The sequence below is a fragment of the Gamsiella multidivaricata genome (assembly GCF_025024155.1).
Source record: "Gamsiella multidivaricata strain RSA 2152 chromosome Unknown BC939scaffold_70, whole genome shotgun sequence".
Lineage (NCBI taxonomy): Eukaryota > Fungi > Mortierellomycota > Mortierellomycetes > Mortierellales > Mortierellaceae > Gamsiella > Gamsiella multidivaricata.
Window position 1 is genome coordinate 99505 of NW_026251778.1, and position 23946 is coordinate 123450.

The following is a 23946-nucleotide window of genomic DNA, read 5'->3' on the forward strand; positions in this document are numbered from 1 at the left end:
TGGACTCAGTGGAGTGAAAGGAGTTTATTACTGAGCTACACACGTGATCTATATATTCACAGGCTGCCCTTCTTGGCCTGGCGTTTGGCAAAGTATTTGATCAGGTCCTTGTAGAGTTGGTACCAGGTTGGGATGATATGTGTGAGGTTACGCTCCTCCGCAATCCTAATTGGGTTGGTGAGAATGACCTCTGTCTCCATGGGCCTTCCCTCCTCGAGATCGACGACCATGCTAGCCTTGTATCCATCTGCAAGCCGAGCGCTAGTGCTCATGCTGGTCTCGATCAGTGTAGATGGCATTGGATATCCGAGAGCTTCCGCCAAAGCTACGATCTCACCCTTGGTCCTCAAGACCATCTCTTTGTATTTTGGATCTGCAAGGACATTGGACACAGTCCAGAGATCCGAGAGGATACAGATCGGGTTCATCGCTCCGTTCCTATCATAATCATGGTTGGTGCGTCAGAATGATCTGTTCATAGCTAAGATAACAGCGAGATCTATCACGTTATCATACTACTTACCAGACGAGCTTCTGCCACCGGTAGTTCTGAATGTCATCTGCGACAATGGTATCAATGCCACCATCCTTGCAGATATCACCAAAAATCTTCAGTGCCGATGCGGTATCGACGCCCTCAATAGGCTCGAACAACCCCACAATCAATCTTTGAACCATACCCGAGTGATAGACGACACCGATCTCGTTTTGTGTGACTCCAATGTAGGCAATAGCAGAAAGAATGGGATTGCGAGGGAATCGCGCCTTGATGGGGTCCTCAATACCGATGCCGTTCTGGATCAAAACAATGGCAGCATTGGGAGAGGCCTCCACAGCTGGCGCGATAATATCAGCGATGCTATAGACATCTGGCAATGCTTTCATGCATACGACAATGTAATCATAAGTCTCGCTTGGTACAGCCTTAACCACTACCATATTAAAAAGTTTTTTTTTTTTTTTTTTGGGTTAGTAAGTGGGCAGTTAGGGCGATTGCAACTGAAGCAAATGTCGCAAGTGTTCGAATCAATGATACCCACCATGCTCAGGCTTGAAGACATGAGGGCCCTCGCCCCAGGCAACCGTCTGAATTTCGATACCCTTGGTCTTGACGGCTTCATAGTTGGATCTACAGACGGCGGTAACGGTACAATGGCCTGATTGCTGCATGCGCCATGTGTAGTATGCACCGATAGCACCAGTGCCCACTGAATTAAAGTGGAGATGATTAGTCTTTTTTACTCTCCGCAGTCAATGCTTTCTCGGTCAACTTAGTAAATGAAGGCACTGGAAGCAGGGTAATTCTGAGAGAAAGGAGAAGGGGGAGTATTTATCTACGGCTAATGCAATGCGAATCGAATCTACGTTGGAGGTACATAAATCTCCGGTGCAATGTCGTACTCGAACATACCGGTGAGGATACGAGAGTGAGGGGAGCTTTGGGTCATTGTGCCGGGCTATGAAGAGGAAAAGGAGTTATGGAAGAAGAGAGAAGTGTGGAGGAAGAAGAAAAGGAATGAGCCGAGATGAGGAATGGAAGAGTTGAAGTGTGAATGAGAGGAGGGCAGTGATGACAAACATGGATTTCTGCCGTGTACCTTAGATCTGGTGGCGGTCCCTGATGTCCCTGGCTGTCCCGTCCGTAGTGTTTGCCAAACAGAGTTCATTTTGGATGACTCGATGGTAGTCAATTGGGTCAAATCGAACCGCTTGACTGGCAAAAGTGTACATGGTGCGTACAACTAACAACGTGGATTGGAGCGGGTAAGGTGCAACAGCTACGCCCTGACCTTTTCGCCGTTTTGGTTCGACCCTCCTTCGTTCGCTCATTTCTTTGCGGGGAACTCAAAGATGATCCTTTTCTGCTCAATCGTCACCTCGGGTATGGTCCTTTATCGCATCTGTTGATCGGTTGTGCTGCGCTGCTGGGCTTGGCCAATTAAACACGCGTGCATAGAAACCGTATGCCAACTGCAGCCTTTGAAAGGTGTACTTCTATTTATCACAGCATGCCTTCCTCTTTGCTGGACTTTGTTGGATGGCAAGTCTCAATCCTTCAGTACAATATAAATTAAGTGAAGCTTAGCAACTACCAACTCAGGGTCCAAGGATCAGACACAGGATATATCCGGGTTAATGACACACCCAAAGGGTAAAAGGGTACTCAGGGCAACGGTCCTGCATGTTCGCAGCAGTAATGAGAGAATGAGGATATCAAATCGGAACGGACCAAGGGATGTGGGACAGCGATTTGTTTCTCAATATTATTCCCACGCCTCTTCCCCACAAAGTGATCCTTAACAAAGTTTGGATGCAGGAAATCCGTCTGAACTTACCCCGCACTGATTCTCACAATTTTTTTCCACGCTCTCCCTCCTCTCCTCTCTTCTACTCCCCTTCGTCTCATCTCATTCCTCCACTCCTCAACTCATCCACCACAACGATGATCGCCTCATTCCTCATCCGCTCTACTCAGTCCAAGGCGCGCGTTGCCACCAAGCTGGCCTCGCCAATTGCTGGTCTCCGCTTCAAGTCCACAGGTACGACGAGCTTTAGATCCGGTTCCTGAATGCATTGGTGTCATATTAATCATTGCTGGTCTCTAAGTCTTGGGAAGCCCTCTAACATCTTCTTCATTTCATCATCTATTTAGATGTAAGCATTATCTAGGACTGACACAACCTACTACCTACGGAAAAACCGTGATACGTATACGAACTCCTTCCATTCTGCAACTAACCGGTATCATTTCGTCCAATGTGTGCAGTCAAAGGTCAAGAGAATCGGCTTTATTGGCCTGGGTAACATGGGTCTGCCTATGGCTACCAATCTCTATAATGGTTTCAAGGACCAGGCCGACTTTATCATCTATGACATCAACCAAAAGACCACCTCAACCTTCTTGAAGGACCACAACACCGATCCCAACAACAAGGACAAGGTCAAGGTCGCCAAGAGCCCACTGGAGGTCGCACAGGAAGCCACTATTATTGTCACCATGCTGCCTGCCTCACAGCACGTCGAGGGTGTCTACTTTGGAAAGGATGGTCTTCTGGAGGGTCTGGGTGAGAAGCACCTCGTTATGGATGCCTCTACTATTGATCAGTCCATGGCTACACGCGTTGCTAAGGTCTTGCACGAGAAGGGTGCCAGGGCCATTGATGCTCCTGTTTCTGGAGGTAAGTTGTACATAAATGATTCTATATTCCATGCGCGAATGGCTGGAATTAATGGTCAGAGCGAACCGTCTTTTAACAACTCACGCTGATCATCCAATCTGCTTTATCCGCCAACGTAGGCACTGGAGGAGCACAGGCTGGAACTCTTACATTCATGGTTGGGTCGCGTACCAATGAGGACTTTGAGACCGCCAAGCCCTACCTTGAGAAGATGGGCAAGAACATCGTCTACTGCGGTACCAACGGCAACGGACAGGTCGCCAAGATCTGCAACAACATGCTTCTCGGCATTTCCATGATTGCTACCTCAGAAACTATGAACCTGGGTGTCCGCATGGGTATGGATCCTAAACTCCTTGCTGGTATCCTCAACACCTCGAGTGGTCGCTGCTGGAGCAGTGAAGTCTACAACCCCTGCCCAGGTGTTCAGGAGAACTCAGCAGCGACGCGTGGATACACTGGTGGATTCGGTATGCCCTTGATGGCCAAGGATCTCCGTTTGGCTGTCAATGCTGCTGTCGAGACAAAGTCTACGGTCCTGCTCGGTGCCCTTGCGCAGCAGCTCTACAACCAGATGGCAGCCAACAAGGAATATGAGCATCTCGACTTCAGCGCTGCCTACAAGTGGTTGTCCGAGAACGCCAAATAGATGCCATGTAGCAAAACCATTGAACCTTAACATAGACCAAGTCACAATCAAAATAAAAAACATGAAGGCATTTTTTTTTTTTTTTTTTTTTTGTGTAAGCGTGTGCCTTTGACGAAAAATTCACTTTTCATTCCTCTCATTCACCTTCATTCGGCTGTCGCAACGGGAAGTGTACGACAAAGCAAGGACAAGTCAGTGGCCCCACCTTCACATACTCTTGGAAACCATTTTTACCCTATTCTCGACTATAGACCGCCACCACACCTCACACTTGCCTCAATTCCCTACTCTCCTCTACATATCACATATACGACATGGGAAAGAACAGGCCACGTTACAACGAGCGAGCCAGATCCTCAAGCAACAGGGCGTCTAGGCCACATCCGAATGCCAGAGATGGTGGACGGAAAGCAACAAAGCCGACTGTCCTGCAGCCGTAAGAACACATCACCATATATCATGGAGTTCTGGTCGAGGATCACATCAGTACCTAAATGACGAAACCTACCTTAAACAACTCATTGAACATAGAGAGAATCCAAATGCTGAAATCATCCTGCCTGGAAGTATAGATACGGCCGCTGTCGAATACAACGACGAGGTTAGTATCTCTGACACTGTGGGTTCTTGTCGTACATCAGGCATTATTGATTAGAATCTAATCGCTATTGCTTCTCCTGTGTTCTCCATATAGGCTGTGCAACCAAAGATGAGCAGCAAGAAGAAAAAGAGACTGGACAAGTACATTGTAAGGCGGCAGCAGTACTATCGAAGCGCATGAAAATTTACCTTTGGATATGCATCTTTCTGGATTCAGATATATCTAACACATTCAACTTGGGACGCAACATCACGGATCAATAGGAAAAAAAATTGAAGAAGGAGGCTCGCGGCGATCTGTTCAAGAAACTGGAGGAGCAGGCATGGTCATCCGATCTGCTAAAATCAAGTCGAACCCTTGGTCAGAACAAGGAAACCACGAAGCAAAAACTCAGGAGGGCGCTGAACGAGGAACGGCAAGGACTGGAACAGTCCGACAAGAGTGTCCGCCTCTTTATGGACAGAAAGAACGAGCAGGAAGATGATGATGAGGACAGCTCTGATGCAGACCACAGCGATGTCGACATGGAGTCTAAGAAGCCTACTACGTCTGTCGCGGTTACGAAACTAGCACCCACTCAGGGGCCCGTCGTCGCTGGAAGCGCCTTGAAAGTCGGTGCTTCAGTTCTTGTCAAGAAGTCTGCCACAGGAAAGAAACCAGTAAGTGTGACATGCAACACAGACTCTGGGTATTTGTGACAATCTTTAAAACCATATACTGATATCGGATCAACATTGATATTCGTTTTAGTCTCGATTGGCTATGATTCGTGCACAAAAAGAAGCAGCCAAGCAGAAGGAACGCGAGAGCTCATTCGACAGCTCGGACTCTGAGTACGACAGCTCGTCGGACGAAGAGAGTGGAGAGAAGAATGGCAATAAACACAGTGGCAGTGAAGACGAGGAGAGCAAAGCGGAGGAACCAGCCAAGAAGAAGAGACGTGGCTGGATGACCGATCTGGGCGGAGCGGCATTGAATGCGGACGGTGAAGAAGAGAGAATCATCTCTAACCTTGACAGTCTGCCTGAGAGGACTGGTGAATACGTTTCGAGTCGCGTAGAGCCGCCGAGGGATCTACTTGGCAACAGAATCGAGAAGGTTGACCAGCTTGATGCAAGCGATATCAGCGAGGTATTCCATGTTCATGTCGATAGAGATCCAGAGATCCAGGAGATGCGACTTAAGCTGCCCGTTTGCACAGAGGAACAGTACATCATGGAAAAGATCATCTACAACGACGTTGTCATCATCAAGGGCGAGACCGGTTCTGGAAAGACAACCCAAGTGCCGCAGTTCTTGTATGAGGCAGGATACGGAAATCCCAACAGTCCCAACCCAGGCATGATTGGGATCACCCAGCCACGTCGTGTCGCAGCTGTATCGATGGCCGATCGTGTTGCCAAGGAACTCAATTTGCCTGCCTCAAAGATTTCACATCAGATCCGTTACGATGCCACAACATCGCCCGAAACCGTGATGAAGTTCATGACCGATGGTGTGTTACTGCGAGAGTTGAACTCGGACTTTTTGCTTCGCAAGTATTCGGCCATCATCATCGATGAGGCTCACGAGCGCAGTTTGAACACGGATATCTTGATCGGTGCCTTGAGTCGTATCGTTCGTTTGCGTCGCGAGGAGAGCAGGAAAGATCGTGAAGCCACCAAACCGCTCAAGTTGATTATTATGTCAGCTACACTGGTCATCGAGGAATTTACGAAGAACGAGCGGCTGTTTGGTCATGGAAAGCGACCTAAGAAGACCTCTGCCGAAGATGAGAATAAGAAGGGCGCAGATGGTAACGATAGTGAGGAAGATACGGCACCAAAGGATCTCGTACCTGTCGTGGGTGTGGATGTCAAGAACGTCTATGGAGTCACCATGCATTTCAACAAGCGGACACCCGAGGTCGACTATGTCACGGAGGCATACAAGAAGGTGACCAAGATCCACACGCGTCTACCAGCTGGCGGTATCCTGATCTTCTTATCTGGACAGGCAGAGATCACGACACTCGTCAAGAAGCTGCGAAAGAAGTTTCCCTTCCCCGACGACTCCAAAAAGCAGCAGAACAAGTTTGAGACCAAGCTGGACACAATGAGGAAGGGCAAGAGTGGCAAAGTTAACGCTGTCGACTCCCAGAAAACAACAGATGGAGAGGACGACATCGATAACAATCAGGAGCTGGATCCTCGCAACGAGGACGTAGAGCTGGAGGACATGGCGATCGGCGAATCTGAAGCTGTTCCTGAAGTCGAGGGGATGGAGGAGGACGACGAAGCCTTTGATTTGGATGCCTCGGATTCAGAAGAAGAGCTTGGCGAGGACGACGAGGTGCTGGAGGAAACCCCTGATGCAGGTACAGCGCCGCTCCATGTCTTGCCTCTGTATTCGCTGCTGAAGACCGAGGAGCAGATGAAAGTTTTCCAGCCTCCCCCACCCGGCTCGAGGTTGTGTGTTGTTGCTACCAATGTTGCGGAAACGTCGATTACTATTCCAGATATCAAGTACGTTGTCGACAGTGGAAAATCGAAAGAACGCCATTACGACAAGGAGACTGGTATCCAAACGTTCCAGGTCGGATGGACATCCAAGGCGAGTGCCACCCAGCGTGCAGGACGTGCAGGACGTACGGGCCATGGTCACTGCTACAGGCTTTATAGTTCTGCGGTCTACGAGAACGAGTTCCCGACGGCATCTGAGGCCGAGATTCAGAGGATGCCCATTGATGGTGTGGTGTTGCAGATGAAGAGTATGTACATCGACAACGTTGTTAACTTTCCGTTCCCGACACCACCCAACCGCGAGGATCTAAGACAATCAGAGCAGCGACTGGTATACCTGAACGCGCTGGAGAACACAAACAAAAAGAGCATCACTGAGCTGGGCAAGACCATGTCGATCTTCCCTCTCCTGCCTCGTCTTGCCAAGATGTATGTGAACCATAATCGGGTGTGATATTCAATGGCTCTGCTTTTTGTGCTGACGATAAGAAGATAATAACCTCAGATCTTTATTTCTTTCATAGGCTAACCCTTGCCCATCAGGAGAACTGCTTCCCATATGTCATTGCCATCGTCGCCGCCCTATCCGTGGGCGAGGTGTTTGTCAAAGAATTTCAGCTGGATATCTCGAGACCAGGTGACTCTGATGATGAGAGCGATAATGATCGTAAGGAACCCTCCACCAGGGGTCTACATCTGGACGACCTGGACGAGATGGAACTGCAGCACATCAAGAACGAGAAGGTCCTCAAGAAGGAGCAGAGCCGCAGGACTCGCCAAAAGTTCTACAAGTCTCAGGCGGTCCACGAAGCACTCGATCCTCTGAACGACATGGCCAAGGTCCTGAACGTAGTCGGTGCCTATGCCCGTGAGACCAATAAGGAGCAGTTCTGCACCGAGAATTTCGTCCGCTACAAGGCAATGCAGGAAATCCATCAGCTTCGTGGTCAGCTCACACGTATGGTCCAGGACAACTTTGCCAACAGCCCTACGGTCTCATCTCTGGTGTTTGATCCATACATGGAGAAGCCAACTCCACGACAGCTCACAGCCATCCGCCAGATCGTCGCATGTGCTTTCTTGGACCAGGTCGCGATCCGCAAGGACCTTTTGGGCGCCGTAGAAGAGAATTACTCCAAGAAGGCCAAGGCCGTACCTTATGTGACCATGTGGTCCAAGGAGAGTGTTTACATTCACCCGAGCTCAGGCCTGTTTGGTACCAGCATGGAGAAGGCGCCTCCTGTGGTCGTATACCAGGATCTGCAAAGGACTGTCAAGGCGGTAGAGATTGAGGGCAAGCTCTCCAAGATCTATTTGAAGGGTGTTACGGCCGTTGAGCCCAAGTGGATGGCCACCCTCGCGAACGGCACAGGTCTCATCCGGGCGTCCAAAGAGCGCATCATTAAAATGGACGACAAGACTCAAAAGGCGATCACGGATATCACCTATGGGCCGCATTACTGGCCATTGCCGCCGATTGAGATCTGGCAGAGACGTGAGGGTGCGCGTCTAGTGCCGATGACCAAGGCCGAGATCACTGCCAAGAAACTGCAGATTAGTCGCAAGGCGAACCGGTAGTAGGCACATTGATAGAAAGAATCTTTAATAACTAAAGCATGTAGATTAGTTTTGCATTTTATTTATTTTTCACATACATTGCGACTCCAGGTGTGATTGGCAAAGATATCGGGCACTAGTAATGGCGCAATGGTCGTTTTTAATATTACAAAAAGAGAGAGAAGGTAATATGCGCTTTTGTTTTCACGACTGGGTTCATGGCGACTCAAACAGGACCTGGCCGATCAGGTACTCGCCATCGTGAGATACCGATGCATGGGTCCTTCCTATTCCAAAGCGGTCCTTTTCAGGTATACTTAAACATGGCTTGCCGTTCTCCTTTACAACAGCAACATCTTGCCAGGTCAGCTTATGGTGCGGATACATGGCCTTGTATGATGCCTCCTTCAATGCCCACCTATTCGAATTTTTTAAATATATGTATATGTATATTGGCAGAAACAACGCGTTGGAATAACATGTAGAATTGAGTGAGGTTCTGGCAACATACAATCTCAATCTTGATAACAAAATTGTGAAAGGACAGCTACCTGGCTCCGAGATATCGAATGGGTTCATCGCCCTCGATGTTCCCACCTGCCTGTTGCTGGATCATCCGGAACTCTTCCTGCTCAGTCTTTGTGAGAATACGGGTGAGAAACCTCTTTGGATGGCGCTGAAGGACCTGCTTGAGCCGTGGCAGGTGCAGGATATCGACGCCGATCCCGAGGATAGTCATCCTTCTTGGAGGATGCCAGTAAAAAAAAAAAAAAAAAAAAAAGGTAACAAGGAGGGGAGGGCTCCGGGACTGAACTCGCTGGATCTGGCAAAGTTGTGAGTATATCACGTGTACCGCGAGAAAATGCGAGACTGTGCTGGATGGGTGAAACGACCTAAGTTTTTTTTTTTTTTTTTACATGTATAAAAGTGTGCTCATGCGTCCTTTTGATCATTAAACAATACCTCCGACCATGGAATACAAACAGTTTCTGCAAATCCACCAGTATCAGCTCGCGAGCATTCCCGAGAACCTTTGGGAGGTAAAAACCGGGAAAAAGTCGACATTACATACATGGATTCTCCTTTCACCCCACCTCATTGAACGCATTAGAAAAAAAAAATTAGGTTGGTATTTTTTTTTTCTCACAATGCTTTCTTTGCTTGTCTACTTGTAGCCGCTATTCCAGAAGCTCGGCCAGGATCTTTTCGATGCAGGCGAATACCTCGAGCTTCATTATGGTGATCCCCTCGACAAATACTCGCTTCATGTCAAGAAGGAAGGTGGACTCAAGAAGCATGGGTAAGCATCCGCTTAATGATGTTTCTTTTTTTTTTTTTTTTGGTCTCACCCAAACCTGCGGAAAAGGTTTTCTACAACTTACATCCTCCTTCATACTTTCGTGTATCGAATAGCGATATCTTCTTGGTTGATCACGCCTGGACCACCAAGCCCGAGACTTCGCGTGCACAGCTCCTCGACAACCCCCAGCTGGTCGAGCGTCTCACCTCAATGATGGATATCTCTGTCGAGGACGAAGAGGAGCCCGAGGAAGAAACCGCCGGCGGTGACCAAGGTGGTGAGACCTATAACAAGCACCCCGATCTGGAAGTCGATCAAGCCATGGTCGAACTCGTCGCATCTCAAGGAAACGTCACCGAGGCTCGTGCCAAGACCGCTCTCCAGAACGAGAAGGGCGATGTGATTGCAGCTTTGATGTCGCTCACCCTTCACCCCGATCATGATGCCAAGGGCCTCAAGAACCTCGAGGAGGCCATTGGTGGTCAGGTCAAGCAAGACAAGGAGGCCAAGTCTGCGGAGAGGAAGAAGCAGGAGACCGTCAACAAGATCATGTCGGAGATGTGGAAGTTTGTCCAGACTTATGAATACGCCGTCGTCGATCCCTCCGGACAGACCAAGAAGGAGAGTGCATGGTATATCATGGATGAGGTCGGATCCTCGATGGCGCACTCGGACACACCCAACTGCGTCTGCTCCCCATTCATCTATGTCGGACGTGGCACGGTCTCGTATAGCATCATCTACCCGATCGAGGACATCCCTAAGGGCGGAGCCTTGACTCGCGATTTCGTTCCCGCAGATATCAAGGACCCTCTGACTCGCAAAGCCTACCTCCAAATCTTCAACGGCGAAGAGGACGCTGCGGAGCTCATTGCTGTCTACGAGTCTGACAAACAGGAGGACAACCAGGTTATACCATTCGATCAGCCCTTCACCACCACGCTCACTCGTGCCCAGTCCCAAAAAACCGATCGCAAGCTGCGTCTCTACACCACAACGGAATGGGTCGCGACCAACTGCAAGCTCCCCCAGGTAGAGCTGGTCGACACGGAGGAACAGGCAGATCTTCTCTGGTTCAGTCAGGATTTCAAGGAATTCGATAAGCTGACGAAGGGCCAGAAGATCAACCAGCTCGAAAACGAATCCTGCATGACCTTCAAGCACAATCTCGCCGCGCTCGTCAAGGCCGCGTATGGCACCGTCCCATGGAGCTCCACGACCTACAACCTGACCACGGAGCTGGCTCCGTTTGTGGGCCACTACCTCTGGAACCAGGAGCATCACCACCGCAACCTCTGGATCTGCAAGCCCTGGAACATGGCTCGTGGATTACAAATCACGGTCCAGGAAGAGCTGGCACCGTTGGTCCGTCTGCGGGACACTGGCCCAAAGATTGTGCAGGAGTACATTCAGACGCCGGTCCTGTACGAGGGACGCAAGTTCGATCTGCGATACATTGTTCTCTTGAAGGCGACACACAAGGTCGAGGGCGATCCGAGCCAGGGATATGAATTCCAGCTGATGGTGTACAAGATGTTCTGGATCCGGTTGGCGAACCAGCCCTTTGAGCTCGACGACTTTGACAATTATGAGAAGCACTTCACGGTGATGAACTATGGCAATTACAACCTGACCCAGCTGCTGTACACGAAATTCATCGAGAACTTTGAGAAGGAGCACGCGAGCAAGAAGTGGGTCGATATTCAGGCGGACATCAACGAGGCGATCAAGGCCATCTTTGCGGCCGCCGTTGTCAAGTCCCAGCCCTTGGGACTCGGTGCACAGGACAAGACCCATCCATACGAGGCCTTCTCGATCTATGGAATCGATGTGATGTTGAAGGATGATTGTCAGCCTGTGGTGGTCGAGGTCAACTTTTCGCCGGACTGCACGAGAGCATGTAAATACGACCCCGAGTTCTTGAACAACATCTTGACAGTGGTCGAGCCTCGCGCCGGAGATGTGGATAAGGCTTTGGGAGCGTTCAACGTCTTGTAAAAAAGAAAAAAGAAAGAAAGTGCAATGCATTTGAACATTGTAGTTGAAAGTTGAAACGCTTTATTATGTTTATATTATGTATGGGTTGCTTGCAAAGGAAAAAAATAAAAAAAATAATAGGCTTTCTTTACATCTCCAAAAGCGTACCAAAGACCTAAGTAACAAAGTAAAAAAAAAAAAAAGCACCCCGAGCGATTCAGTTCTCCAGCACCATTTACACACATTTGCCAGAACAGCACATGGCAAACATCGAGCGCTACAATAACAATAACACTTACGCGATCCCAAAGCTTGGAAGTGATTCCGTATCCATTATCGTAGTTCTTGTAATGATGTGCGAGATGATAGGTCTTCATCTCCTTGAAATGGAATTCGAGGACGCGTGCATGGTGTAGGTAATAATGAACCATATCGTAGCAGATGTATCCAAAATAAACGCCCGCCATGAGCGCGTCCGCCATGTGGCTCTCGAGCAGACTGTGCGCCAACAGGTACAATGGCGTACCCAAGAGGATCGTCAGCACTGGCGGCATCACCAGGCGTAGTCTAAATTCAAGCATAGGCAAGATGGGATGATTAAGTTAGAATGGTATTGTGGGAGGAATATTGTATTCATGAGGGGTGCATAACTCTCACGACTTTCTCTTTGTCTTCGGCTGGACAAATATAGGGAAAGGGAAAGGGAAAGGGAAAGGGAGAGGGGAAAGGGGCGCAAAAAATAATAATAAATAAAATAAAATCATCCCACATAGCACAAACGAATAGCCAGGTACGACGTGAAAAGTGTTCCCAAAATTGCATTGTTTCATACCTGTCCATGGGTAAGTAATGATGAATCCCGTGCAACAAGAAATGTGCGATGTTCGAATAAGTCGAATCCGGCAACAAGTCGTCCACATGGAACAGGAACCTGTGGATCGAGTACTCTGTAAGCGTCCAGATCAAGATCCCTCCCGCAAAGATCGTCCCCGCCCTCTCAACATCCAGTCCTCCGGGACCCCGGATCGCCCAGGAGACCATCAACCCAACGACGGGTAACCAGAGGATGGGGACGAGCCACCAGGGCGTACGGCTGAAGATCTCGAGGAAATCGGACTCAAAGACTCGGGCAGAATAAGGCAGATGCCGGGGGATGTGAACTTGCTTCATATAAAAGTCTTTGGGGTAATTGGCTTTCCAGAGTTGGTAGAGTAAAGGTTTTGAGAGATCGAGGAATTTCTCCTTCTTGACGTCCGCCGCAATGTCCGTCGCTACCAGACTGGGATCCTTCTCACCAGATACTGTCGTAGATGAATTTGTGGTCGTAGTGGTAGTGGTGGTGGTTCTATGGATGGTCGTGCCATTGGCCGTCGTGGCGGCCGTCTTGCTTGCCGTTGTCGTCGAAGAAGAGTTCTCGAGGTGTCCAATCAGCAGCTCGTCTAACATCTCATACGCACCCTCAGAATGCAAGTGCTCGATTTCATCCTTCATCAGCTCCGTTATATCCTTTCCGGCATGATCGAGGATTAATTCCTCGCCACCCGGGTGGTCAGCGACGAAGCCCGAGACGTCGTACACCTTGTTGTTGTGGATGACCCAGCAGTCGTCCGCCTCCGTGTGTTTGGCCACCTCCTTCAAAGAATACACCTTTACCATCGTGCTTTTTTTTCTTTCTTATTATTACTGTAGCCCCTGGAAGGGTCTCGGTAGTGGGCCAGGTAAAGTGGAGTTGAGAGAGAGAAGCGGCAGATGAGGACGAGGACGAGGATGAGAATGAGGATGAGGATGAAAAAAAGAAAGTAGTCGGTGGAGAAGTAAGGATGAAAAACAGGGGAGAAAAACCTTAAAACTCATAAGCTTGAGGCACCAATCAAATCTTATCTGATTCATGTACATGTACGTAGAACTGCACGAGGCATTGAGCATCAATGCTTTCTCTTACTGCCCTCCTCCAAGTCCAGTCAGCGTTACCCGCGACAAAATAGATAGATATGTGGTGATAAAGAGTAGTTTATTATACAGCCATCCACTGAACAGGTCCATTATCTGTCAAGAAGAAGAAGAAGGCGAGAGACTCAAAAGAAATCGCGTTAAGAAAACGAGCCGAACAGGACCATGAAGATCGAAAACGCTGGTCTTTGAGGAAAAAAAATCAAATCAATTCTAGCAACATCCTGTCTCTCCTCCTGCTCTCCTTCTGCGCCCAATTTCTCGTGCGTATCCCAACCTCCCTTCCTCCTTTACGACAATGTCTCCTCTTCGTTAGACGGAAATTGTTTTAAAAAAGATAATGTGGGTGCTGCTGTTGCGTGTTTGTTGCTGTTAAGTACGTGCTGTGTATTTGGTGTTTGAAGTTTGATGTTTGTTGTATGCGTGTCCTGGGATCGCCCGACAGCCTCCCTTTTCTATTTTTCCATCGTCCCCTCTGTCATCCATGCTGGCACCGACGTTGATAGAAATCTTTCAGAAATCCTTAACGAGCCTCGAATTGGACCACTAAATTAATGACAGATTAGTACGAAAGAAAAAAGAAAAGACAGACAGCGTTAGTCATTAATTCATGCCGTGAAAAAAAAAAAAAGCGTATATCAAAGGACCGTGTCATAACCCCCTTCCAACAGTAGAAATCGAATCTGCAGGAAATGTCCAAAGAGTGAACCGCAGCAGTTAAAAAAAACCCCCCCATCTTGGACACTTCAATTCCCTTTGGATATCCTTGAATTCCATGAACTGGTCCGCACAAGAACAAAAAAATAAGAGAAAACAAGAAGCCAGTTGAACTTTCTCAGACAAGAAAAACATACTTCGCTTGGTGCGCTTCTTGTACATAATACGGTAACCGCACTCTTTGCAACGGATGGGCTCCTTCGGCTTAATTTCGTTTTCGGATCCACACTCTGCGCAGATATATGTCATCGCAGCAGCTGGGGGCTTCGGGGCCAAGGATTGCGCAGAGTTGTAATTCATGGCTGTGTTCGTTCTGAGGGAGTCGATGCACAAAAGGATGGGAGGACTGAAAGAACAGAAGCGATGCTCTGTTTATGTTCGTTTTTATGTCAGCCACTTTTTTTTTTCTTTTTCTATTTATTGAAGTCACGTGATATTTAGCGAAGCAGAAAAGGAAGGATAAAGGACGAAGGCGCTGCCTCAGAATTCGTTCAGGATGCTTCCGTGCGCCTGTGTAGATATCATTTCATTGACGGTTCTTTGAAGAATATTCCAGTCTTCAGGATGTGGTGTTGCCATCTAATAGTAAGAAAAACAGAAGCTATTCGTTAGCATCCAGGGCATTGTATATTCTCAAAACAAAACAAAAAAAAAACAGGGTACACTTACATCGCCGATATCATAGACATAGACATGGCCGTCGCTCGATCCAATCGCTGCATGTCGGCCATCCTTGCTCCAGCTCAACTTGTTCAGCGCCTTTCCTGCACCGACAATTGTGCTCATCACCGGCACTTCCGTATCCATGTTGAGATTCCAGACCTCGAACTTGCCGCTTCCTTCGACAGTACCAAAGACGGCGGGGTGTGTGGGGGACCACTTCACATCATACACATAGTCGTCCGCAGTCTCGAACGAATAAAGAGGATGGACGACAGCATTGTCGGGGGTCGTGGGTTTGGCATGAGTTCTCTTTCGCCATAACTTGACCGTCCAGTCAACAGAGCAAGTCAAGTAAAGATCCGAAAAGTCCATAGGACCAAAAAGAGGGTGGAAATCAAGTCCAGTAATCGGTCCAAAGTGTCCCTTGTAAGAGTATGCAGTGTTGATTCCAGCTTGGCTAATGAAACGGATCGGATCGCAGACAAATAAAAGTGTCAGCATCAACATAGACCGTTCTTTAGATCGAATTCATACTCCATGCGCAAGACATTGAAGTATTTTAAACTGACCTTCCCGCGCGTGCATATCGATTGGCCTGATACACAGTTCCCTCCTCAGTTCCAACCCAGAAAGCGTTGGTCTCACCATCAGGGAATCCAAGCGCAGTGACCGCAACCTCATCTGTAATCGGGTGGGCAGGATAGTCGAGAGGCAGCGTCTCCTGCGGTTGCGCCAGCATGTCCAATTGCCATGAGCACATTGTTCCGTCCGTACTAACACTGATCAAGTTGTGGGCGTTTTGTGTGCCGACCATATCGATGGCGTAGACTGGGTGAGTGTGACCACCGGCTGAAAGGTGCGTCTTGAGAACAGGAAGCGACTTTGCACTAGTGTCCCAGAGCAAGATCTGTCCCGAATAAGTGCCTCCGATGATGAAGTTGGGGTGAAAGTCGGAGAACCGCACAGTGAGAACATCGGACTGGGAGTGAAAAACGAACTCGGGTCGGTCCATCAGGTGAATATTCCATACGCACACAATGCCATCTGGCTCGTTGACCGCCAAAGGGTTCTTGTTGTAAGAGGAAACAATCAACTCTGGATGCTATTGTATCAGGAGTAACCATACGTAGTTGAGAGTTAGCACGGCCTAAAGGATGTACCAAATCTCTACTTCAGAATGCAGAAAGCGGTGTTGAGTGACGAACCTTGGAGGACCAGCCAACATCGGTGACGGATCTGTTCTTGGTCCATCTGTCGTCATGAAACGAGCAAACAAGTCGCATCCTGTTTCCATTGAGATCTTCACTATACTCCCAAGAAAAAAAAGAGAGGTGTTATTATCCCTATCTATCCATGCCGATCTAGTCATCATTGCAAAGCGTTGAGAGTTCCTTACGCTTCGGCATCCAAGCCAAGGGTATAATCTTTCATGAAGTCGTATCTCTCGCTCATGGCTCGCTCCAGAATCTTGGAAGAGTGGTCAATGAACTCCGCAAACTCGGCCGACTGTACGATCGCCTTTCTTTCCTCATCAGTCAGCTCTATTTTCGATATCCATGTTAGCACAACTTCTTTTTCTCCAGTTCGATACATTAAAAGTATCCAGTATATTGCAGCCGTTACCTGGAACTTCCTGGCGGCTAGCCTCTTCGGCAGCCTGACGCTCTGCCTCCAAAATCTCCAGGCGAAGCTGCTCCTCCCGCGCAAATTCCTCTTTGAGCTGCTCTCTTATTTCCTCCTCGCTAGGACCCTGTGGCTCGAAAGATCCCTCAACTGTCTGAACTTCCTTGTTGTAGACCACACGTTCCTAATTAATAACAATAACATCATTCGTTAGCCAAGATATACTGCGGCAGTCCATGACCTGAATAATGAAAGTATAGGCTCACCTTAGGAGGGATATCGAAGATGACCGCCTCGACGGAAGTGAACTCCGGAATGAGTCGTGCCATAGGGAGTGCGCTATGCTGCAATGGTTGAGATCCACTATTAAACCGAACAAGGAAAAAAAATACGTTGGTCAGGTCATATCCCAAGGAAGTATTAACACCAACTGCCAGGCCATCGCTATCGTCCACCTCTTTCATCTAACCCATGAGGCGGCCAGCTCACTGAAAAGGAGGCCAATACCATGAGTTCGAAAGAGCAGTTCATTCGTTCAATATCTCACCTTGAGCTGTAAGGAGAAGGGGACATAATAGCCGAACTCGTGCCGATGCCCTTATCGGATCCAGCGTCTGAACTTCCATCGATGGTTGTAGTCGGTGTCGAGGGTCGTTCGCCGACTAGCGCGTTCACCAGGTCGTCGATTTCACGGCGGCCCGTCGAAGTACCATTGCCACCAGGCTAGTGCGGGGTGCGTGATAGAGTATCAACAAAAAAAAAAAAAAAAAAAAAAAATATAGAGAGAAAAAGAGAGAAAGAGAGAAAAGGCACATGTCAATCCTGCGTGTGTGTTTCCTATGGTTGTGGGGCGTATGATAACGAAGTGGCCTTGAAAGAGACCACCTCAGATCCTATGCATAGAGCAACAAAGGCACAAAATGCACGTACCAGCTCCTGCTGCTGGTTTGTCAGCAATGCGAGCCTACGGTCCTCGCGCGCCCTCCTGAGCTCCGCCAGCTTCTGTCGCTTCTTCTCCAGCTCCTCGCGACGCTTTTCCATCTTGCGGCAGAGATGGTTGGTGTAAAAGAGAAAGTGTGTATGTACGGTGTGTATTCCAGATGAAACAATAGACTGTAAATCAGATGACCAGTCGATGCAAACGAATGTGAGCGTTGTTTGTGGGGTTCACTGGAATGGAGTTATTGCCGAGATGGTTTTGCAGGCTAGAAGCAGTTTGTTGAACAGTTGCGGATGGATAGGAAAGAGGACAAGGACACAAAAAGAGTGCAAATGAGAATAAAAAAACAAGGAAAGAAAGGGGCCAGGGGCCAAAGCACACACTAGTCACGCTGCACATGAAAATCCCCGCAACAATTAAAAAATCTCATGTTTATTTGCATGCCTACGGAGCGTTTGTATGAGCGCTGCTGCTGCTCTTGACTGCAGGCGACGACCTTCTTGAGATAGGCAATGACGGTGCTGATGGCGTGTAAGAAGTCATGTTTGAGGCCGCAGAACTGGAGGCGTAGGCGAGAATCCACTGTGGTGAACACGGATAGCAAAGATGATTAGATGAGTGTGAAATTCTATATGTCCGGGCAAGGCAATACTCTCCAAAGACACCCATGCGAGCTAGACTATACCTTGGTGTTGGTCAGAGTATATTTCAGCGCGCGGGTCCATGTCTCGCCCTGGCTGAACTGCAGCTTGATAGACGCGTCTCCAATGCGGTCCTTGTTGATTCTGTCAAACGTAAAATAAAGTGTCAGCATGTTACAGTGTCACCTCATCAGAGATTCAACCTACAGTACATACTTGTACGGGAGTTCTAGCTTTGGCCCTTGTTGCTCTGCATAGTCGCCGAGTTGTTGAAGGCAATTCAAGAACGCCACCATGGCGTTGTCGAACCTCCTGTTCAAGAACACACGTCCGATAGCAAATTCGCCCGATCCGTATAGCTCATAACTCGCCCGATCGCCCTCGATCTTGTCAATGCGTGAAAAGGATCCGAGAGGAACAAGTCGATAGGTCTTGAAAGTGAAGTTCAGCTTGTTGGCGATGGTATGGAGCAATAACAAGGTCTGTCCCCATGCCGCATTGATCTCGGGCCAGTCTACGGGTTGTGTAGGAAGTCTTCCCAGTCTGAATCCATTGATTGTTGCAAAATGTCCATCGTGTCCAATACAGAAGGTATCGTTGTAAACGTTAGTCTTGTGCAGCTTTTCCAGCTGCCTTGTATCATAGTCGTATTTGAGATTGACGCTGTCCCTTTCGTTGTGGAAACCCTGAAGCGCCAATTGGAACTCATTGCATTCCTGCCAATACCTATCAAAGTCCAAGTCAGAAGGGTTGATACTCATTATCAGTATGAACGTCCATTAGATCGGCAGTGCCCATCAATCTCAGTCCACATCCTTACCTTTCCTCCTCCTTGTCCAATTCCAAAGACTCTTTCTCAAGCATAACAATCTCTTCCCGAACGGCCGTCTGCTGCTCCTCGATATTGCGAAGTGCTTGAATGGATGCGCTCTCGTCCAGCTGTATCTGTTTGATCTCATTTTCGAGTGCCTCCATCTCTGCATCGCTCGCCACGTTCGAATTGACAGTTCGCAGAAAATCAATATAGCAATCACGCTCCCTTGAAACGTCTCGCAGTTGCTTCGCTAAAGAGTCCAGCAACATCTCAGCACACTCATGACAAAGTGGGTGATCAATATCAGACTTGGCCGACATAAGATCGAACAGCTTTCCTGTCGTCCGCAGGCGGTTTGCTTTTGTTGTCCTATCCGTGTGCATGCTATCCATGACATCACCAGCCCCATTTGCGGAAGACTTTAGCCGGCTGCTGCTTCCTCCTGCTCCTATCTGGTTTCCATTCACGGATAATACATTGCTGCTGGTGCCGTTCCCACTGTTAAGCGGTTTGACGCCCTGATAGCTTCCTGATGGCGGTATGGATCCCCTGGAGTAAAATGCTTGGTTATTTGGGCTATTGAGTTGTTGGTGAGTTGCGTCCGAAGGGTGTCCTTTGGGGAGCATAATAAACGACTCTGCTGCGTCTATTCCGGGATGGAGTAGATTCGAGTTATAACCACCTGGGTCCTGACCGCCTATCCGCGTATTTGAAGAGTGATTGTGCGGTGGAATAGTGCGAGTAAAGACGGGTTCTGGACGACTCGTGTCGCCAGAAGAACTCCCTGGTCTTCGGTGACCCTGGGATGAACCTGATTGCTGAGATTGTCGGTCGCTTCCTGCTCCAGAGGTATTTCCATTCTGGTCCGAAAGGGGTCCTATCGATAGAAGAAAAGCAAGATAATGGATATCAGCTAAGCTTGTCTGATATCTGTGCTTAACAGGATGGATACTAGGCGGCCGGCTGCAGGTACACGACTTCTTGTTACCGAGTAGAAGGTCAAATGCAGCGGAATTGATGTCCTGAAGCGACTCGTCAATGCCAAGTTGTTGGTTGCACTTTTGGCACACAAAAAGCCGTGTGGAGGGACTTGACATGTTGAGAATGCGTGGACCTCGTGTTGATGCACAGGGGAGTGGGTCGGCGCGATGAACGGGCGATTAGTGAGGGTGTGGAGAAAGAAACAAGTCCAGAAGGCCACAAACTGGCCCTTATTTCAGTCTCGGTGACTGTTTCGCACTGAGCCGAGCTGAAAGTGAGCGGACAAGATGGTCAAGACGGAGCAATTGTCACAGATTTTATTATCGTCGAGATCACAAGGAATGAAGGCATGAGGTTTGATGAAAAGAACATAATGTACAGGTATAGGTTGATGAACGGAAGAGAGCGATTGACAGCAATTGGAACAAAAGCGCCGGAAATCTTTGAGGACAGGTCGTTGTCTCTTTTCAGCTCGTAGCACGCGGAGGGAAAGACGGATGATGTTACATGGCAAGGACGAATATGAGGCCTTAAAACTTGAACTCCTCGAACGCAGATCCTGCGAGGGCTGCTTGAATATCGGCTGCCTGCTGAGAGGTAACTTGTCCAGGTGCTGCAGAAGATGTGGCATTGGGTACTCCTCCTGGTGCTCCGGGGAGGGCAGCAGAGACACCTCCAGCTGCGCCGTTACTATTGGCCTGGTTGTTATTATTACCGTTGCCGCCCTTGTTGATGATTTCGACGTAGTTGCTTGGGAACAGACCCATTTCACCGGTTCGAAGACGGCCGCGCCACCAAAGCGATTCCTGGCCCATGGGATCGTGTCGGCTCAAGATGGCGATAATGTCACCTCGTCGGAATGCCAGCTCCTGTTGAGTATTCGAGGGCGTGAAATCGTACAGTGCGCGGGCGAAGTCCAGGTTCTGTGGGTTCACGGATGCAGGCGTTGTGAGAGCCTGACCCTCCTGGCCAGGCAAAAGCTCCTGCTGGGCTGGGAGGTTTCTGTTAGAAAGCGCGCGGATTAGACGGCCCATCAAATAGGGCAGCCCAAAGATGGCAAGCAAGAAGATGATAATGGGTCTCTTGGAGTATCTGGGCTGAGCCTGGAACTCTTGGAAGTTGCCGGCGGTCAATTCCTGAGCGTTGACGGGCTGCTTCATTCCCACGAGGCGGTAGGCAAGACTCTTGGCCCATCTGAGGAGCGCAAAGACACTCAAGACTTGACCCAGATAGCCGCGAAGATGTCCAAACTGCTCTGCCACACCAACCATGGCCATGAACGAAGAGTGCGTCGCCATAAACGTCGACTCGAGCATCTGAGAAAAGCCTCCAAAAGCGCCAACAACCGACTCGATCAGCTGGAAGGTAGGGGCGGTACCTTGTTCCATACGCTGCATAAGGGTCATATCCTCTGGACCCATGGGTCCGTTCATGCCGTTCATGCCATTCATGCCGTTCATGCCGTTCATGCCCATCCTGTTCATGCCATATCCAGAGCCATATCCAGAACCATATCCACCATAGGACGAACCGTATCCACCGTAGCTTGAGCCGTACATGCTGCCCATGCCGCCCATGCGCGAGTATGGCGAGGAGTAAGAGGAGCCATAGGAAGATCCGTAACCCATGCCCATCCTGTTGTAGGGAGACGAATAGCTGGAGCCATAGCCAGTCATGCCGTAGCCAGACGAGTAGCCGGTGCCGGTAGCTCCGTATCCAGTGCCGGCAGCTCCGTATCCCGTGCCGGCAGCTCCGTATCCAGTGGCAGCGCCTCCGTAGCCAGTGCCGTAGTTGTTCATGCCTTAATAGATTGGAAGAAAGGGGAAGGAGAGGAAGAGTGAAGGAATATAAAGCAGGGAGAGTTGTGTGTGGATGGATGGATGGAAGGAGAGAGGGATGGATGGATGGGATGAGGGAATAAAGAGATGGAGTGGGTTAGTTGGCATGAAGTGACCCAGCAGACAAAAGTGACAGTCAGTCGGTCGGTCGGCCTCGGTCCCGCGTGCGAGTGGTGTGGGAGAGGGGGAGCAAAAGTGGGCGACATCGGCTCCGGCTCGAGAAAAAACATTCGCCGCATTCTGCCCACATAGCCTGTCCCAACAACCCATTCTCCATAGGAGATCCAGTAGGGGGGGGAAACAAAACAACATATCATGATTACGCCCGCATGTAAACACACACACACACGCACACAAACACTTTAGTGCGGAAGAGGGAAGTTCGAGACAAGCCCGCTTGCAATGATCCATCCCTGGGGATCAACCACACACAGCCCAGAGAACCACTCAAGCAAATGGTGTCCAGTCCAAGGGTGGGCAAGTCCAGTTCATCCTGATGCTGCTTTGGAGTGTGATCGCATGGAAGGAAATGAAACAGTGCTCCTTACCTGGTCGATATCCAGTATTAGAGGCGGCGCCCATGGCTGGGGAGCGGGAAGGGAGTGCTGGTGGACCAGGGTCGGTCGTGTTGGAGGAAGCTGCAGGGACTGAGGACGATGCAGGGAGGGCGGGTAGAGGAGCCGAGGCGGCAGAGGGGTTTGCCTGTCTGGCTCTTTCCCAAGGCTTCTCTGGCATGTTTCTGTCACAGGAAATGGAAAGTGGAGGGGAAGAAGAGTGGGGAGGGAGCAGAAGCGAAGGGAGAATGGAGGTCGAGGCAGGGGGATGAGAATGAAGGCAGAGGGATGGGGATGGGCAAGATGGATGTGTGCAGGGGGTTGGAGGGGAGAAGCAAGAAGAATATGATAAATGTACGATGCCTCTGGTGCCAGTGGAAGTAATGGGTCGAGTGGAGGACGAGATGTGGCTCAAAAAGACCTTTCCATCCCATCGGAGTGCTCGTCTTTGCCCGGCCGACCGATTGAATATTTCACATGTGCAGCCAAATAAGGTTCCCATATGACACACCCGATGTGGAGAGAGCACATCCTTTGCCCGCCTACAGCACCTACAAATACCAGACCCTGCTGGCTGCCATTGGCTGCACAAGCACGCGTAGGGCAGTCCGGCGCCGCTTTCTTTTATATCCCATCACTTCAGCCAGGGCAGCGGTATGTTTACGAATGACATACCAAGGCAGGGCCCATGCATCTGCGTGGCTGCATTTGCACCTCAATCTGCATGCACCAGTCGCGCTCGATAGTAGGTCTGAGAGATTTTGCATCGCAACAGCATCTTGTCGATGCCACATCCTCAGCATAGAGGTAACTTTGATGGCTTTGAACGCGAAGAATATGTAGGCAATAGGTCTCTCCTGCTATCCCTTCTCATATCTAGTCTACTCTTTAATCCACTTGTCCCTTGTCCCCTGTAATTTACAATAACTGCCAAAGGATCACTCACCCATACTCGCACATGCAAATCCTTGTAGAGAAAAGAGACAGGGGTCATGGAGAAACAAGGAAACAAATGGATGGAAAGCGTGTCTATGAGAGTAGGGAGGGCGGGTACGTGCGGCAGAGAAAAGTGGCAATACAATATAGCAGCATCCTTTCTTCTTTACTCACCTAACAAATAACCTCGGGCACATACATATACCGTCATGAATTGTGCATGTTATGCCTCAGTACTGGACCGGGGTGTGCGTTGGTAACAAAGTTATCCACAAAGATGCTTGTTGGTTCCAAAGTTTGTCTGGTCAGTGCTGTATATGATGCGAAGCTTGCCAGCCGCGTAATGCACTTTGAGTGCACGACAAACAACCAGTCCAGTTGATTTTAAGCAATGACGAAAAATCAAACAAGGGCAAGGAGGACATGGCTCGTATGATAATCGCAAAATCGTTGCTTTGGCGAGGTTGAAAGCGGAGAGATGGGAGCATCGAAAGCACTCGATAAAGAGTGAGCGAAGGAGCATAA

General features: G+C 49.2%; 9 protein-coding genes across 9 annotated transcripts; 3 read left to right on the plus strand and 6 right to left on the minus strand.

Annotated features, from left to right (window-relative positions):
• Positions 1-13: 13 nt before the first annotated feature.
• BC939DRAFT_286928 (ketopantoate reductase PanE/ApbA-domain-containing protein) lies at positions 14-1561 on the minus strand. Its single transcript, XM_051551256.1, has 4 exons — positions 1412-1561; positions 1041-1208; positions 524-932; positions 14-438 (listed from the first exon to the last, which is right to left on the minus strand). Exons 1-4 carry the CDS (start codon positions 1446-1448, stop codon positions 57-59), a joined length of 996 nt encoding a protein of 331 aa, XP_051408689.1. The 5' UTR covers positions 1449-1561; the 3' UTR covers positions 14-56.
• Positions 1562-2341: 780 nt separating this feature from the next.
• On the plus strand, positions 2342-3898 carry BC939DRAFT_427499 (NAD binding domain of 6-phosphogluconate dehydrogenase-domain-containing protein). The gene is made up of 3 exons (XM_051553188.1): positions 2342-2542; positions 2768-3179; positions 3299-3898. Exons 1-3 carry the CDS (start codon positions 2444-2446, stop codon positions 3826-3828), a joined length of 1041 nt encoding a protein of 346 aa, XP_051408690.1. The 5' UTR covers positions 2342-2443; the 3' UTR covers positions 3829-3898.
• Positions 3899-3940: 42 nt separating this feature from the next.
• On the plus strand, positions 3941-9252 carry BC939DRAFT_462200 (P-loop containing nucleoside triphosphate hydrolase protein). Its single transcript, XM_051557101.1, has 8 exons — positions 3941-4264; positions 4360-4429; positions 4523-4576; positions 4693-5088; positions 5180-7359; positions 7455-8467; positions 8586-8903; positions 9037-9252. The coding sequence occupies exons 1-7, from the start codon at positions 4143-4145 to the stop codon at positions 8750-8752; spliced, it is 4002 nt and encodes a 1333-aa protein (XP_051408691.1). The 5' UTR covers positions 3941-4142; the 3' UTR covers positions 8753-8903; positions 9037-9252.
• Positions 9253-9458: 206 nt separating this feature from the next.
• On the plus strand, positions 9459-11785 carry BC939DRAFT_506339 (tubulin-tyrosine ligase family-domain-containing protein; the record flags this gene model as incomplete). Its single annotated transcript, XM_051560775.1, has 3 exons — positions 9459-9527; positions 9663-9787; positions 9901-11785. The coding sequence occupies 3 exons, from the start codon at positions 9459-9461 to the stop codon at positions 11783-11785; spliced, it is 2079 nt and encodes a 692-aa protein (XP_051408692.1).
• Positions 11786-11912: 127 nt separating this feature from the next.
• Positions 11913-13420, minus strand: BC939DRAFT_480160 (uncharacterized protein; the record flags this gene model as incomplete). Its single annotated transcript, XM_051558913.1, has 3 exons — positions 11913-11939; positions 12064-12331; positions 12597-13420. 3 exons carry the CDS (start codon positions 13418-13420, stop codon positions 11913-11915), a joined length of 1119 nt encoding a protein of 372 aa, XP_051408693.1.
• Positions 13421-13759: 339 nt separating this feature from the next.
• On the minus strand, positions 13760-14771 carry BC939DRAFT_462211 (DNA-directed RNA polymerase I). The gene is made up of 2 exons (XM_051557102.1): positions 14569-14771; positions 13760-14260 (listed from the first exon to the last, which is right to left on the minus strand). The coding sequence occupies exons 1-2, from the start codon at positions 14729-14731 to the stop codon at positions 14238-14240; spliced, it is 186 nt and encodes a 61-aa protein (XP_051408694.1). The 5' UTR covers positions 14732-14771; the 3' UTR covers positions 13760-14237.
• Positions 14772-14911: 140 nt separating this feature from the next.
• On the minus strand, positions 14912-17758 carry BC939DRAFT_506341 (WD40-repeat-containing domain protein; the record flags this gene model as incomplete). Its single annotated transcript, XM_051560776.1, has 9 exons — positions 14912-15010; positions 15101-15551; positions 15664-16196; positions 16300-16399; positions 16491-16635; positions 16718-16901; positions 16984-17080; positions 17265-17440; positions 17648-17758. The coding sequence occupies 9 exons, from the start codon at positions 17756-17758 to the stop codon at positions 14912-14914; spliced, it is 1896 nt and encodes a 631-aa protein (XP_051408695.1).
• Positions 17759-18064: 306 nt separating this feature from the next.
• BC939DRAFT_462215 (autophagy protein Apg6-domain-containing protein) lies at positions 18065-20282 on the minus strand. Its single transcript, XM_051557103.1, has 5 exons — positions 20101-20282; positions 19119-19989; positions 18515-19024; positions 18343-18442; positions 18065-18239 (listed from the first exon to the last, which is right to left on the minus strand). The coding sequence occupies exons 1-5, from the start codon at positions 20207-20209 to the stop codon at positions 18102-18104; spliced, it is 1728 nt and encodes a 575-aa protein (XP_051408696.1). The 5' UTR covers positions 20210-20282; the 3' UTR covers positions 18065-18101.
• BC939DRAFT_462217 (Peroxin 13, N-terminal region-domain-containing protein) lies at positions 20283-22889 on the minus strand. Its single transcript, XM_051557104.1, has 2 exons — positions 22480-22889; positions 20283-21894 (listed from the first exon to the last, which is right to left on the minus strand). The coding sequence occupies exons 1-2, from the start codon at positions 22664-22666 to the stop codon at positions 20624-20626; spliced, it is 1458 nt and encodes a 485-aa protein (XP_051408697.1). The 5' UTR covers positions 22667-22889; the 3' UTR covers positions 20283-20623.
• Positions 22890-23946: the final 1057 nt, after the last annotated feature.

Coding starts and splice junctions, on each gene's coding strand:
- BC939DRAFT_462211 (XM_051557102.1), bottom strand. CDS start 14,731: ATGAATTACAACTCTGCGCAATCCTTGGCCCCGAAGCCCCCAGCTGCT. Junction 14,261..14,568: donor CAAGAAGCGCACCAAGCGAA/GTATGTTTTTCT, acceptor TCATTAATTTAG/TGGTCCAATTCGAGGCTCGT.
- BC939DRAFT_427499 (XM_051553188.1), top strand. CDS start 2,444: ATGATCGCCTCATTCCTCATCCGCTCTACTCAGTCCAAGGCGCGCGTT. Junction 2,543..2,767: donor TCCGCTTCAAGTCCACAGGT/ACGACGAGCTTT, acceptor CAATGTGTGCAG/TCAAAGGTCAAGAGAATCGG. Junction 3,180..3,298: donor TGATGCTCCTGTTTCTGGAG/GTAAGTTGTACA, acceptor CCGCCAACGTAG/GCACTGGAGGAGCACAGGCT.
- BC939DRAFT_462200 (XM_051557101.1), top strand. CDS start 4,143: ATGGGAAAGAACAGGCCACGTTACAACGAGCGAGCCAGATCCTCAAGC. Junction 4,430..4,522: donor CTGTCGAATACAACGACGAG/GTTAGTATCTCT, acceptor TTCTCCATATAG/GCTGTGCAACCAAAGATGAG. Junction 7,360..7,454: donor CTGCCTCGTCTTGCCAAGAT/GTATGTGAACCA, acceptor TTTCTTTCATAG/GCTAACCCTTGCCCATCAGG.
- BC939DRAFT_462215 (XM_051557103.1), bottom strand. CDS start 20,209: ATGTCAAGTCCCTCCACACGGCTTTTTGTGTGCCAAAAGTGCAACCAA. Junction 18,443..18,514: donor AAGCTAGAACTCCCGTACAA/GTATGTACTGTA, acceptor TACGTTTGACAG/AATCAACAAGGACCGCATTG. Junction 18,240..18,342: donor ATACTCTGACCAACACCAAG/GTATAGTCTAGC, acceptor TGTTCACCACAG/TGGATTCTCGCCTACGCCTC.
- BC939DRAFT_286928 (XM_051551256.1), bottom strand. CDS start 1,448: ATGACCCAAAGCTCCCCTCACTCTCGTATCCTCACCG. Junction 1,209..1,411: donor TCACTCTCGTATCCTCACCG/GTATGTTCGAGT, acceptor ACTTTAATTCAG/TGGGCACTGGTGCTATCGGT. Junction 933..1,040: donor TGTCTTCAAGCCTGAGCATG/GTGGGTATCATT, acceptor TTAATATGGTAG/TGGTTAAGGCTGTACCAAGC.
- BC939DRAFT_462217 (XM_051557104.1), bottom strand. CDS start 22,666: ATGCCAGAGAAGCCTTGGGAAAGAGCCAGACAGGCAAACCCCTCTGCC. Junction 21,895..22,479: donor TAATACTGGATATCGACCAG/GTAAGGAGCACT, acceptor CAATCTATTAAG/GCATGAACAACTACGGCACT.